We start from the raw sequence: 14007 nt of genomic DNA, 5'->3' as shown, positions 1-14007 counted from the left end.
CAAACACAACCTAAGGATTTCTTCGCATGGACTCATGCATACATGCTTGGAATTGACCTAGAGGTCATAGTGCACCGGTTGAATGACGACCAAAGCATCGCTGAAAAAGTAAAGGCTAGATAAACATTCAACCCGGAATGATATCTAGCCATAAACGAAGAGGTCGAGAAACTTCTCACGCAAAATTCATCCGAGAAGCCAAGTACCCCAAATGGGTTGCCAACGTGGTAATGGTGAAAAACCTAATGGGAAGTGGCGCATTTGCATAGATTACAAAGATCTAAACAAAGCCTGCCCTAAGGACTGCTTCCCAATCCTGCGCATCGAAGAACTGGTCGACGCCACGGTCGGCCATGAACTCAAATGCATGAGCTTGATCAGATTAATACAACCTTTGCCTATAGGAAACTAATCACATACACGACCTAAATGAAATGTTCACAATCCTCTGCCGCTACATAATGAAGCTCAACCCCAACAAATGCGTGTTCGGGGTAGAATCTGAGAAATTCATGGGTTACATCGTCAATCGACGAGGGATAGAAGCAAATCCCGAAAAGATAAAGGCGCTCCTTGAAATGAAGTCTCCAAGACGAGTCAAAGAGGTGCAAAGCCTGACTGGTCGGATTGCTGCTCTGACACGCTTTGTGTCGAAAGCAACCGACAAGTGTCAACTGTTCTTCAAAGCTCTAAAGAAGACGGATGGCTTTTAGAGGACCGACGACTGCGAGAAAGCCTTCCAAGAAATGAAGGCCTACTTTGGGTCCCCACCATTCCTTTCCAAACCAAAAGATGGCGAGATGCTCTACATCAACCTCGTTGTCTCCAAAAGAGCAGTAAGCGCCGTTCTGATCCGCGAGGAAGATTAGGCCCAATGATCGATCTATTATATGAGCAAGGCCTTACTTGACATTGAAATGCATCACCAAGATAGAGAAACTTTCTCGATCTCGTAACGGCAGCTAAAATGTTGCGCCCATATTTCCAGCACTACTACATATATTGCATTTTAAGACATTAAAAGGATGACTTAAAAAATATTTCGAATCATTCCAGAAAACGACCTCTAAGTGAGTGACTTTAAAAATTCATATTTTTAAAGACATTGTAATAAAGTCTCCAAATTTTTAACAAAAATGACTCCAAATCTCAAAAACACGACTTAAAAAAATGTCCACGTATGGTGAAAAATGGTGAAATGGAAACATTTTAAAGATTTATAAAAAACGTCTTTAAATGTAAAATAAAAACAATTTCGAATCTATAAAAAAAACGCCATAAAAATGGTTCACGTAGGCAAAAAATAGCTGACATGGAGACGTTTACAAAGACGTTTTTTTTTTCATATCTTACGTGGATACTTCCCTAATTTGTTTTTGAACTTTATTTTTTTAATAATTTAAATTTCTTTCCCGAACAAGAAAAAAATTTGCGGACATTAAATGTATACACCTTTCACATATACCAGACTCAATATTGATCCAAGAAAATCACCTTAAAAATATAAAAGGTCATATGCTAGATACAAAATTGTCAAGTGACAACCTATTACATAATTCTATATTACAATTTACAACTGACAACTAAAATTTCATCCTTCACTTGCAAATCTCTCCAAAATAGCTTGGCTCTTTCCTTTGCCACAGATTTGAATAAACCATTAGCAAGATAGCTTAGGTTTGTGATCTTCATGAAACTGGACTCGATGGACTGTGCACCATAAAACCCAAAAAAAAAATGATTAGTAAAGAAAAAATAGTTGGCTTGTCAATTCATGTAGAAAAACACCCCGGTTACTATTATATTAATGAGAAATCTACAATTTTCATATGTTTATGTATAGGTTCAAAATACAAATTATACCTTGGGTTAACGTCGAGTTACGCTGATGAGCGACAAAGGACAAATTTACATTGATCGATCCTCTCTGACATTAACTAGGACTCAAGGTATAACCTAAAAAAATATGGTAAACCATTGTATATGTTAACAAATCAAACTTAAAATTATAACCTGATGACTTCATCAAAGTCGTGAACACATAAATTGATCTGCAATATCATATGAAAAATCAACCATAAAAATTGAGCATACACACAAAGATATGAAGAAATCTGAAAACCAAACCGTTTATGCTCATGAACGACTCCAAAATTACGAATCAGCATCCACACAAAGAAGGAAAACCATTTTGAATATACACTGAGACTCTGCTGAGCAATATCACAAATTAATGATCAAGGGCACTTTTAGAAACATCGAGTAAAAGTAAACCACAATTGTCCAACATTCACACTCAAATTCTGCAATAAGAGAAAACAAATATATAACTAGAGAGAGAAATCAAATAATAAAAACAACCACAACCTACTTTTCCTCCATACATTCCGACGAAGAGAGTGGTGAGGATGGTGGCGTGCACGGCCATTGGCTTCTTCTCCTCAGGGCGCGACAACGCCAATCAGACGTGGTTCAATGGACATCGGATGTGCTTGTCTACTTTTTTTTTCTTCTTCTTCTCAGAACAACCCCCGCCGATTGGTTTCTGAGTTTTATGAGTCTAGGGTTTCAACCATTTCTCTATGCGAAAGAAAAGATGAAAGACGGTTTCAAGAAGAAATGAACGAAAAAGTAGAGATCAGTTACATTTATAATTAATATTACAAGTAAACAAACTATTTTATATTAACTGCTTTGATTTTTTTATTACTATTTTTTAAACACACTACCCTGAATTAGTAACGTGGTTACGTGGGTTATTAAAATTTATAACTAGGAAGTTATTAAAGCTAACTTTTTTTATGTGTGGAAGTTATAAAAGTAGGAAGAATTATTTTATATTTTTTATAAATGGAATTCCAGATATAGGATGTTTTTTAAAGTAAGAAGGAATTTCCCATGAGGTCTAATTCAGACGTGGAACTCCAAGAAAAAAATAAAAACAAAATAATATGTGGAATATATTTTGCATACATGGAAATTATGAATGGTTTTTGAGTCGTTCCAAAGAATATATTTGAAGGTATTTATACAATAACTTTAAAAGATGTATAAAGACATCTACAAAATGACTTAAAATTATAAAAATTGTTCATAAAGTCGTTTTAATAATGACTTAAAACATCTTGTAAAGTCATTTCTTAAAAGTCTTAAAAATATATGTGCATTTGAAGTCATTTTTTAATTGACTCAAAATATTTTGCGTAGACATTTTAAAGTCATTATCCTAATGACTTTAAAAAATTGTTGGAGACGTTGGATAAACGACTTGTAAAGTTAAATGAAAAATTGGACTAGAGAAGTCGTGCATTTTAGATAATATCTTAAATTTCATGTCTCCTAATGTGGTTTATGTAGTAGTGCAGGCTCACCCTGTCACGGTCCGAACTGAGCACCTGATCGGTAAAGCTCTTCAAAAGGGAACATCGAATCATATGATAATCTGATCCCAAGAATGGAGCGAGTACATGATCGAGTTCCACCCAAGAACGCCTATAAAGGGTCAGGCCTTAGCCGACTTTGTGGTGGAATTCTCCTACACTCTCAACATGGGAAGAGCGAAAAATGACTCACCAACGACTTATTGGTACGAAAGAGAAAGGTTGACCCAACGAGTCCCATCTGGGAACTACATGTGGACGGAGCATCTAATGTCCGGGGGGCTGGCGTCGGCATCATACTAACTAATCCCGATGGGAAAAATTTACGGTAGGCCTTCTACTACGGATTTCAGGCCTCCAACAACGAGGCCAAGTATGAAGCCCTTATCATAGGGATAGGGCTAGCACAAAAATGAGGAGCCAATACACTGCGACTCGCAATTGATCGTAAACCAGGTTAAAGGCGATTATATCGCCAAGGAACCCAACATGGTCGCCTACCTGGCTAAGACAAACTCCAAATTTGATGCCTTCTCTTGGTTCGATATCCTACAGATCTCGAGAGAACAGAATTCCGAGGCTGATGCTCTTGCTCGCCTCGGATCTGTCATCGACGAAGATGGATTGGGGACAGTCCCAATCGAATCTCTACCACGACCATCCTCTCCCGAGACGAAGTCGAAACCATCGAGGATACGCCTCAGCCAACTTGGATGAGCCCGATTATCGAATTCCTGCGAAGAGAAGAACTCCCCGAAGACTGCAAGGAAGCGACAAATTGAGAGCCCTAGCATCCAAGTACGCGCTTCGAGATGACATACTCTAGAAGTGCGGTTACTCAACGCCGCCGCTCGGATGCCTCAATAGCGTTGAGGCGACCAAGGTCCTCCGCGAAATACACGAAGGCATCTACAGGAACCACTCTGCTGGGATCTCCCTCGCGCTCAAGCGAGGCTATTTCTAACCTACCATGAAGAAAGATGCATACGAATAGGCTAAGCACTGCAACAAGGGCCAACGTTTCTCCAACATCCTGAGATGGTCACCGACTCCGCTGAGCAGCATTGTCATCCCATGACCATTCGCCAAATGGGGTGTGGACATCATTGGCAAGCTCCCGAGAGCACCAAGACAATACGAATACGCCATCTTCGCCATCGACTTCTTCACCAAATGTGTGGGAGCCAAGCCACTTGCCAAAGATCACCGAGGCAAATACGAAAAACTTCATTTGGAAGATCATCATCTACCGACACGGCATCCCTGCCTCTATTGTGACTGACAATGGCACACAATTCAACAACACGCGAGTAAGAGATATCTACGATCAGCTAAAGATCAGCAAGACGTTATCCTCGCAGTGTCATCCACATGCCAATGGCCAAGTCGAAGCAGTCAACAAGACTATAAAGAACAATATTAAAAAGAAGCTCGAAGACAAGAAAGGCGCCTGGGCCGAAGTGCTACCGTTCATCCTATGGGCTTACCAGACGACTGCCTGGAATGCCACTGGGGAAACTCCATTCTCCCTCGCATACGGGATCGAAGTTGTAGTGCTGGTTGAAACTAGGATCCCTACATTTCGAGTTGAGACTTTCAATGAGGAAAACAACGTGATGCCATGCGCCTAGATTTGAACTTAATCGACGAAAAGAGGTCAGAGGCACTTACCCGCCTCGCTGCACAAAAGTGCAAAGTCGAAAAATACTACAACTCCAAGATCAAGAGGCGAACCTGCGCCATCGGAAGCCTTCTACTCAGGCGAGTGTTTTAAAACACCCAAGTACAAGGCGTCGGGCGTCCTTGGCCCAAACTGGGAAGGACCCTGTAGAGTCCACCAAGTCATACATGACGGGACCTATTACATCGAATACACGGACGAGACCTCGATCTGTCAACCATGGAATACAGAACACTTGAGGCAGTACTACCAATAGCCAATGCTTCCTCCTGTTTTATTACTTTGTTTTCCCAAATTCAATAAGGCATACGAGACAATGTTTTAGGATTTCAAATTCTTCTTAGTATTAATAAAGTTCGAGGTTTTCTTTTCAAAATCCACTTTATCAAAGTTTTTTGGTCATCAAGATAACGCTTGTAAACACAAAAACGTTAGGAGATCCTCAAGAAAGTACACTCCACCTAAATAAAAACATAAGTCTCAACCCGAACACAAACGGAAACATAGGCCTAAGTCGCCATACATGGCGCATCCTAAGACGCCTCTATGGCGCACCGTAAGACATCCAAGAGATGCAGATTGAAGTCTCCTAAGATGCATATGTGGCACACCATAAGACATCTAAGAGATGTAGGTTGAAGTCCCCTAAGACACCTCTGTGGCGCACCTTAAGACATCCAAGAGATGCAGGATGCCTCTATGACCCAATATATTCGAAGTCAACCTCTCAAAAACACATCTTCCCTTTTGTTTAAGTTTCTCTTTTATTGTTTGGTTTTTTAGAGCTTTTTGAAGAGAAAAAAAATGTTCTTCGACAGAAGTGACAACCCGACGGGTTCTCCTTCTCCGAATTCACTCGTTCTTCTTTCTTCTCCTCTTTTGTTTATTTTATTGCTTTAAATTATTGTTGAAACATCAATTTTATTTCATATGAATTCTCTTTTACTTTCAATCTTTGTTTTATTGCTTTCAATTATTGTTATGTTTAGCGTTGATATGAACACCATTAGAGGCTAGGTTTCTTATGGGGTTGTGATGTAGCCAAGATTGATAATGGTTGGGGGTTCGTTAGGATTAGATAATTATTGTTTGCTTCATTATTATGGATTTCTTGATATGATTGTTCTTAATTCTTTCTAGTGCTCGATTACCATTAGAGTTGTTATATAGGATTGTTTGGCTACTCGAGAGAGAGTAAATAATCGTGATTTTGTTCATGTCTTCATAGTTGATCCTAAGTTAGTAGAAAATCTAGGCAATTTATGTAGTCGCTTGAACTCATGTCGTATTGTGTGTAGTTGTTTTAATAGGATTAGAGGCCGAGAGGATAACAATCTGTCAACTACATAGGTTTGCTAGAACACTCGAGAGGGACTAGTGAATAATTTTGATAGAGTGAGTTTAGCATCCATTGGAATAGATTTTGTTGTTCAAACCCAAAACCCCCGATCTAGTTAGTTCCGGTGAAATCGTGACCCCTACTTCTTTTATCCGAAAAGCTCGTTTAAAAATTATTTGCTCTTCATATTATTTGTTTTAATTAATGTTTCATTAGTTGTTTAAATCCATCTCTCATTCGCATTGAAATCAATTCGCGTCAAACTAAGAAAGTTGCCAAAATAACTAGTCCTTGTGTGATCGATACTCGTACTTCATGTACTCTATATTACTTGGGCGACACGTACGCTTGCGTGTGTGATTTATTTGTAACAATTACCCAGCTGCAGTTTGACGAAAAGAAGATTGGTCCCAGTGAACATCGTCTTCAACCCAGAACAATTGCTCCACAGACTTGTTACGGCTAAGTAGTTTGTGGCGAACCTTGTCGGACCTGGACGGATTAGCTCTCATTGACCTTCTTCTCTCATCTTTGAGAGGACTATCCTGTGGTTGTAAATGAACTTCATCATTTCTCTACAATTCTTAACAACTTCGGCGACAGTTGCTCGTTTGCCCACGTCCTCGAGCATCAAGTCAATACAATGTGCGGCGTACGGAGTCCAATAAAGATGATAGCGCCTAGCGAGTTTTGGTCCAGCTTTCTTGTAAGCCAAACCATTATCTTTGACAACCGCAGATAGAATCTTATAGATGTACGCATAATTCTTTATCTCATCTGACGCATCAACAGAATTCAAAAACATAGTCTTACCAGCCGAATACACTATAACATTTATGATGCTTAAACGCATCGGTCTCGTCCAACCGTCCGACATTATGGTACATCTATATTGCTTCCATGTTTCCCTTTGCAGGTCAATGTACTTCGTCACACACGCGACCACGTCTTTCAAGTACGTATTATGAATCTCGTATGGAGTCGGAAGCGGAATACTTGGGCCAGTAAAGTTTGAAAACGCAAGTACAGTTTGATACTAAAATACTTTCCAAATCAAATAGACACTTCAAATTCAAAAGGCTTACCAACGGCCACAGCTTCACTGATCACGTGTCGAAATGAGGTGAATTCACTTTGTTTGCTGGAATGTTTTCGTGAATGACGTAGCTGCTTAAGGCTCGTCCTAATCGTTGCTTCAATTTTAGATTCGTCATCTTGTGAATACATTTTTGTCGCCCACTGTCAGGCCGAAATGAGGAGGTGGTGGTGTACTGCCTGAACTCCCATCAGGGCCCGATCTCCAAGCATCAGGTTGTGTCTCTTGTCGGCTTCTCTGAAGAGCTTGCAACATATCATGTTCGTATTGTTGGTCGGGGTCAAATTCTTCATGAGTAGGACCAAAGCGTCCGACCAAGTGCTCGTCAACTGTTTAATCAAGATCGGACTTGTTTTTCTTCTTCTAAATTGTCGCCGCCACTAATGCTAACATCTCGTTCCGTACTTCTGTAGGACAACTCGGACATTTCTTCACATTTTTTTGTATCATTTCCACTTAAGTGAAACTTCATCCGTGTGATTCCTCTACCCCTCGTTACATGCCCACAGTAATTGCATGTGAAGTGGTTCGGATTTGTTCCAGCTGGTGTGCAATGCTTATGACCTTTGTCGCTTATATTTTAATAAACATACATATTGCAATCAAAATTTCAATCAATTTCATTTCAATATTTGAATCAATTTCAATTCGACATTTCAATTAATTTCCATTCAAAATCTAATAATTTAAATTCAAACTCTAACAATTTCATTTCAATTCAAAATCTAACAATTTCAAATTCAAATCTAACAAGTTCATTTCAGTTCAAAATCTAACCATTTCATTTAAATTCAAAATCTAACAATTTCAATTCAAAATATAACCATTTCATTTAAATTCAAAATCTAACAATTTAAATTCAAAATCTAACTATTTCAATTCAAAATCTAACAATTTCATTTCAATTCAAAATCAAACAATTTCAATTCAAAATCTAAAAATTTCAATTCAAACTCTAACAATTTCATTTCAATTCAAAACAAAAAAATTTCAATTCAAAATCTAACAATTTCAATTCAAATTCTAACAATTTCATTTCAATTCAAAATCTAACAATTTCATTTCAATTAAATATCTAACAATTTCATTTCAATTCAAACTTTGTCAATTTAATTCAAAATATATACATTCCAATTCAAAATCTAAGTATATGTAATTTATAGACATAAGCTTACTCAAAAATACATACATTTTTGAGTCGCCAAAAAAAGTGATAGGTCGCCGAAAAAGTTGGTGGTTCACCGGAAAAAATGGTGGTTCATCCGAAGTCCTCAAAAAAATATGAAAACAATATATATGATAGATCGTCACAATACAAACAACATTCATGAACGGGATTATGTGAAAAAAAATCAAATTATTCAGCAAAATGAAGAAACAAAATTTCGGCCTTAGTGTTTCAAAACAGATAAGGAATTCCCTTGATTCTCGGCGAAAATCTTCGATTTATTTGCGAAAATTGCACGTAACTGAGCCAAAAAAAATGTAAATTTGCCGAATCTCCTGGACTTGTCCCCGGCAACTGACTCGTCTTCTTCGCTAGGAAGGCACTCCGAAAATCGCCAAAGACTTTTCTTTTTCCCCAACTTTCGGCGAAACTCCACGACACGTGAGGAGTTTTGTTCTGCTTTGAGACCGAAATGAGCCGGTCGTGTTTTGGAGAAACGGTATTTCGTATCGGCGAAAATCGAACGACATATTACAACGAAACAACAATCACTACTCATGCTGGCCGTTAAGGTGACGAAAACGATGCCGCTGCCGATTATCAAAAAATTTCGTCGGCGTTTTGATCCTTGATATATACCAAATAGTTTCAATACTAAATCCATCGTCAAAACTAAACAACAAATTTTCAAAAACTTTAATCATGCCTTCAATTTTATTAATCAAGTTTCAAAACACACAAACAAGTTACGTGATTTCAGTCAAGATACATGATTTCAAAACTTTTAATCATGTCTTCAAAATATTTAATCTCTCATCTAAACAGCCAACAAAATGTTTGAAGTTTAGTCATCTGCAACGTGAAATTAACAAAGTGTCAAAATATTTAATCTTGCTTTCAAAATATTTAATCCACTCTTCTATGAAGAAGAAGAAGAAGAAGAAGAAGAAGAAGAAGAAGAAGAAGAAGAGAGTGATGGTAGTGGTGATGACGATCGACGACGGTATTGACCACATAGATCGATGACGATATTGACCGCATAGATCGATGATGATGGATATGGGAATCGAAAACGATGATGACAGAAATCGACGGCGACGATCGCTAGATCGCCGACCTTCGATCTCCGACGGCGATCTAGAGACCGCCAAGCCAACTCACTGCCAAGTCCTAGCCCACTCTTGGCGATTCTGGTGAAAAAATTGGGTTTCGCGTCGGAGAAGATGAAGATGAGGCGTTAGAGCTTCCGTCGAGTTCTTCGTCAGAGGCCGGCGAATTGGAAAATAGAATCTTGGCTTCGCTGGAGAGGTACGACGGGGAATCCGCCATCACAGCGGTGGTGCTCTCTCTGATGGGAACGGTGACGGAGTGCTACGATTTAGCTCGGTGGATGCGTCGATCTTTTTTACAGCTGAAAGCTTCTGATGATGCAGACGATTTGGACGTGATAGCGGCCAAGTTCGGCGACTACTCCATAAAGCTCGCCGAGATCTTGGACACTGGAGCTCTCACGCTTTTTTTGTGATGGTGTGTGAAACTGGGAGTTTGTGGTGAAAGGTATATTTGGGGTTTTTTTAATTTTTTTTTTTATTATTTTGCCTCAATTTTACAAAGTTGAACTATTCTATCAAATCTAAACTTAAAAATGGCTAGACAGACGCATCGCCCAATATAAATTGCTAAAAACAAAGTTTGATGATTTAGTTTTATGTTATTATATTGATCAGTTGATTTATTGTGTGTATGTTTTAATTTATTTGAGATTATTTTTATTTTATTTTGTTAGTTTAAAGAAGTAGGCTAGTAGTTATAAGGGTATTGTGATCTTTATTAACTATTTGATTTCCAAATTCAATATTTACTAGTGACTATTTTTCTATAGTCTCAAATGAAATCCAAAGAGTGAAAAATACTAGAGAGTTTTGTGTTCAAACTCACCGCGCTGTGCTGTAGATGTCTCGAAAGATTCATGGTTTGTCTGGATCAAGCTTTTTTGTGCGTAAACTTGTATCATCAATTCAAATATAGATATCTTGTCCAGATTGTTAATACTTGTTACGATAAAATTATTTTTCCATTTCCTGGTCAATTAGTATATTATAAGAGGCCTTCTAATGAAAGTAGTTTATATTATTATTATTAACTCAGAAACAGGGAGTAAAATAATTCAGAAAAAGAAGAGTGAAATTAACAAAAAATAGTCTCCATGAACTTGACAAAGTCATGGAAATCAATCTTCCCATCGCCGTTGGAATCGACGTTCTGGATCATCCTCTTGCAGCGCTCAATATCCGAACCATACTGTCTCAACCCCAACAAGCCCAGAACTCTCTGAAGCTCCACGGCATCGATGAACCCGTCTCGATTCACATCGAACACCACGAAAGCCTCCTTGATCTCCTCAAAGCTTGGCTCGCTCTCATCGAACAGCCTCGAGAGCTCATCGCCACCGAAAGACTCTCTAAGTCTCTCACTCTCATCATCGCGGCCGCAAAAAAGCCCGAGCCTTTCCATCACGGCCTCAAGTTCTTCTCTTGTCAACGCACCCAGCTCAGCATCGCCGTCTGAAACCCGGCTTTTATCGAATATCTCCGATGAGCTAATATTCACGGCCCGGGTCTTCAAAAAGGATTTGAGTCTGGGAACAAGGCTTGCTACGACGCCGAACCCGTCTATGGCCAAGAAGACGATGTTCATAAAGAGAGCGAATAGTGGCATGAATGGCATGTCGTTATAGTCCGTCGTTGTCGTTGATGAAGTCTTTTCCACTATGTTAGGGTTGCAAATGAAGATATACATGGCTGTGTAAGTAAAGAAGAAAATACTAAAGCAAAAAAGCTAATATGAATTGTGTTGTATGTATATAAGCCTGAAAAGCTAATGTTACATCGGTGTTTTCGTGAGGAATGTGGAAGAGGAAACAAGTTTGTTATATAGACCGAGAGAGAGATTAAGGAAAAGATTTGGTCACGCAATTGAAGACTTCAGAACCAGTCAACTTTAAAAACATTCAGGAAAACTCCAAGGAAATTGCCTGTGTGCTGCATTGAAGATCGTTACAATGGAAATACGGTTGGGAATAATTTAAAAGAAATTGTTCCAAGTCACCAATAATACGACTCTGGTGAGTTAACACGTGGCAGTCGATTATTTGTTTGGCTTGCGCAATTTTGGACTTATGTTGAAGGTTCCGGGAGTATGCCGTTTTGAGTCTTTTGACTAATTAAAGATTGTGATGATGTGACCGTCACTTTATGCTTATGGAGTTTCAGGGAAAATTCCTTTTTCTTTTATTATTATTTTTTTTTTGTCTTCTTTATATTAGAAATTTCAGAGCAAATATGTAATTTGACGATGACACTTTTCCTTCTAGTGGCGCTACTAAACAAGACAGTTTTCTACAATGACTTATGGTTACCGTAAAACACTAATTATAAAACACCTTGGCTACCCTAGTCGAATGGATGGAGTGCACATGTTGTTCTGGAATTGGTCTTAGAATTCAAAAATAATTTATATGCTATGTAGTTAATCAAACAACTATATTATGTAGTTTAATTATAATAGATTCCAAAAAGACGAGTTTTATCAAACATACCTCTGATCAAGCGTTTTAATTGCTGTTCTTGTTGCTATCAATATCCAAGAGCCAAGAATTTCAATAACATGAACTCGTCAATTACCTTGAAAAATATTAAGCGGAATCAAAACTGGGGCTCAAAATAACTTCTATCCACATCCAAGTTTGCGCTTATAAAGACAACTAGAGATTCATGAATCAAATCCCACCATGATTTCTATTTCTCCCACTTCAAATCCGACTAGGATTCGAATTCCTCCTGTATAATGTAATTTAATTCTACTAGGAGAATTGCATCATAATTTTTTAATTTCAAATTTACGAGCAGTAACTTGGTCTCATTCATCCTATATTTAAGGAAACATAAGTCAAATTGTAACTTTTTTTTCTTATTAAAAAGAATTACTTATATCAGTTTTCTTATTAAATATTTCCCCAAAAACAAAAAATCTTGTGTGCCATACGAATTATGTGAATCTTTGCCACACTTGTCACATAAGCATCTCTAACTGACAACTCTATTTGACAGTACATATTATTTTCTTTATTTTTTATTTAAGTACAAACTCTCGTATCCATTTTATTTTTCAATTACATCACACAATTTCCATTTTGTGTTTATTTTATTATGTTGTTGTCTTTTATGTTATTAAAGATAATGTAAATAAATCAAAACATAAAATATATTAACATATAAATTTAAAAAATAAATAAACAAGATATCAAATTATTGTTGGAAATTGAGTAAAATTAAATAGGTGTTTTAATTAGCTCAATTTAATTTGTTCACTAAAAGACAAAATAGTGTGTTGTTGATTGAGAAAGTGAGTTTGTGTGTGGGAAAGAGTCCCACATGGAACAAAATACTAAGGTGAATGAGAAAGTGACGATCTGGACTGGACGAAGTGACGAAGTCATTTCAGTTCGACTGGGCGAGGTCGACTGGACGAAGTGACGAAGTCATTTCAGCTCGACTGGGCGAGGTCGACTGGACGAAGTGACGAAGTCATTTCAGCTCGACTGGGCGAGGTCGACCTCCAGGCGAGCTCGACCTCCAGGCGAAACGGCACGATCCGCGAGCTTCTCGCGGCGATTCTCGCCAACGGTCGTGTCTCTTCATTTAGTAGTTATTTTTAGTTACCGTTCGAACTAACGGTCACGTCGCTTCGAAACGAGCTATCGTTTGGCCAACGGTCGTGTCGTTTGCGACTATAACCGTAGTTCGACCAAAACAGTGCGTCTGTTCGTCGAACCTTTTCGCGAACAGGTACGATTGCTTATATAATCCGACTTCGGATTCAGTAATCTACACAGGTTTTCGAACCAACTTTCTCTCTTCCCGAAACAATTATCCAGAAACACAGTTCTTGCTTATTTTCGGATTTTTCACTCTGTCTTGGTGCAGTTCGAACTAGGCTTGTCGTATCCTGCGGTATTCTTGTACAGAAACCTTAAGACATTTTGGGGTACTCGAAATACTATAAGGAAAGCGTTCATATGCGTGATTCAAGCCTCGAAGTCTTCAATTTCGAAGAATTATCTAACAATCTTATAGTATCTTGTGCTATGGCTACCGAGGCGTCTGTTTCAAGTCTGAAAGTGATGAGCCAGGACTTCGTCAAGTTAGATCGCTTCGACGGCACTAACTTCACCCGCTGGCAGGACAAGATGCGGTTCTTCCTTACTGCCATGAAGATCTTCTACGTGCTCGACCCGACGTTGGTGCCCATCCCGGAGCCAACGGACGATGATGATGACGAACT

At 38.4% G+C, this 14007-nt stretch overlaps 1 protein-coding gene across 1 annotated transcript; it reads right to left on the bottom strand.

Annotated features, from left to right (window-relative positions):
- Positions 1-10773: 10773 nt before the first annotated feature.
- On the bottom strand, positions 10774-11650 carry LOC149390398 (putative calcium-binding protein CML46). The gene has a single exon (XM_089618638.1). It carries the CDS (start codon positions 11461-11463, stop codon positions 10852-10854), a length of 612 nt encoding a protein of 203 aa, XP_089474764.1. The 5' UTR covers positions 11464-11650; the 3' UTR covers positions 10774-10851.
- Between the last annotated feature and the right edge of the window lie 2357 nt (positions 11651-14007).

The sequence above is a fragment of the Urtica dioica genome, chromosome 7 (genome assembly GCF_054948205.1).
Source record: "Urtica dioica subsp. dioica isolate 48M chromosome 7, U.dioica_male_clone48M_v1_H2, whole genome shotgun sequence".
Lineage (NCBI taxonomy): Eukaryota > Viridiplantae > Streptophyta > Magnoliopsida > Rosales > Urticaceae > Urtica > Urtica dioica.
The sequence above is the reverse complement of the archived record's forward strand: the minus strand, read 5'-3'. Positions and strand labels throughout refer to the sequence as shown.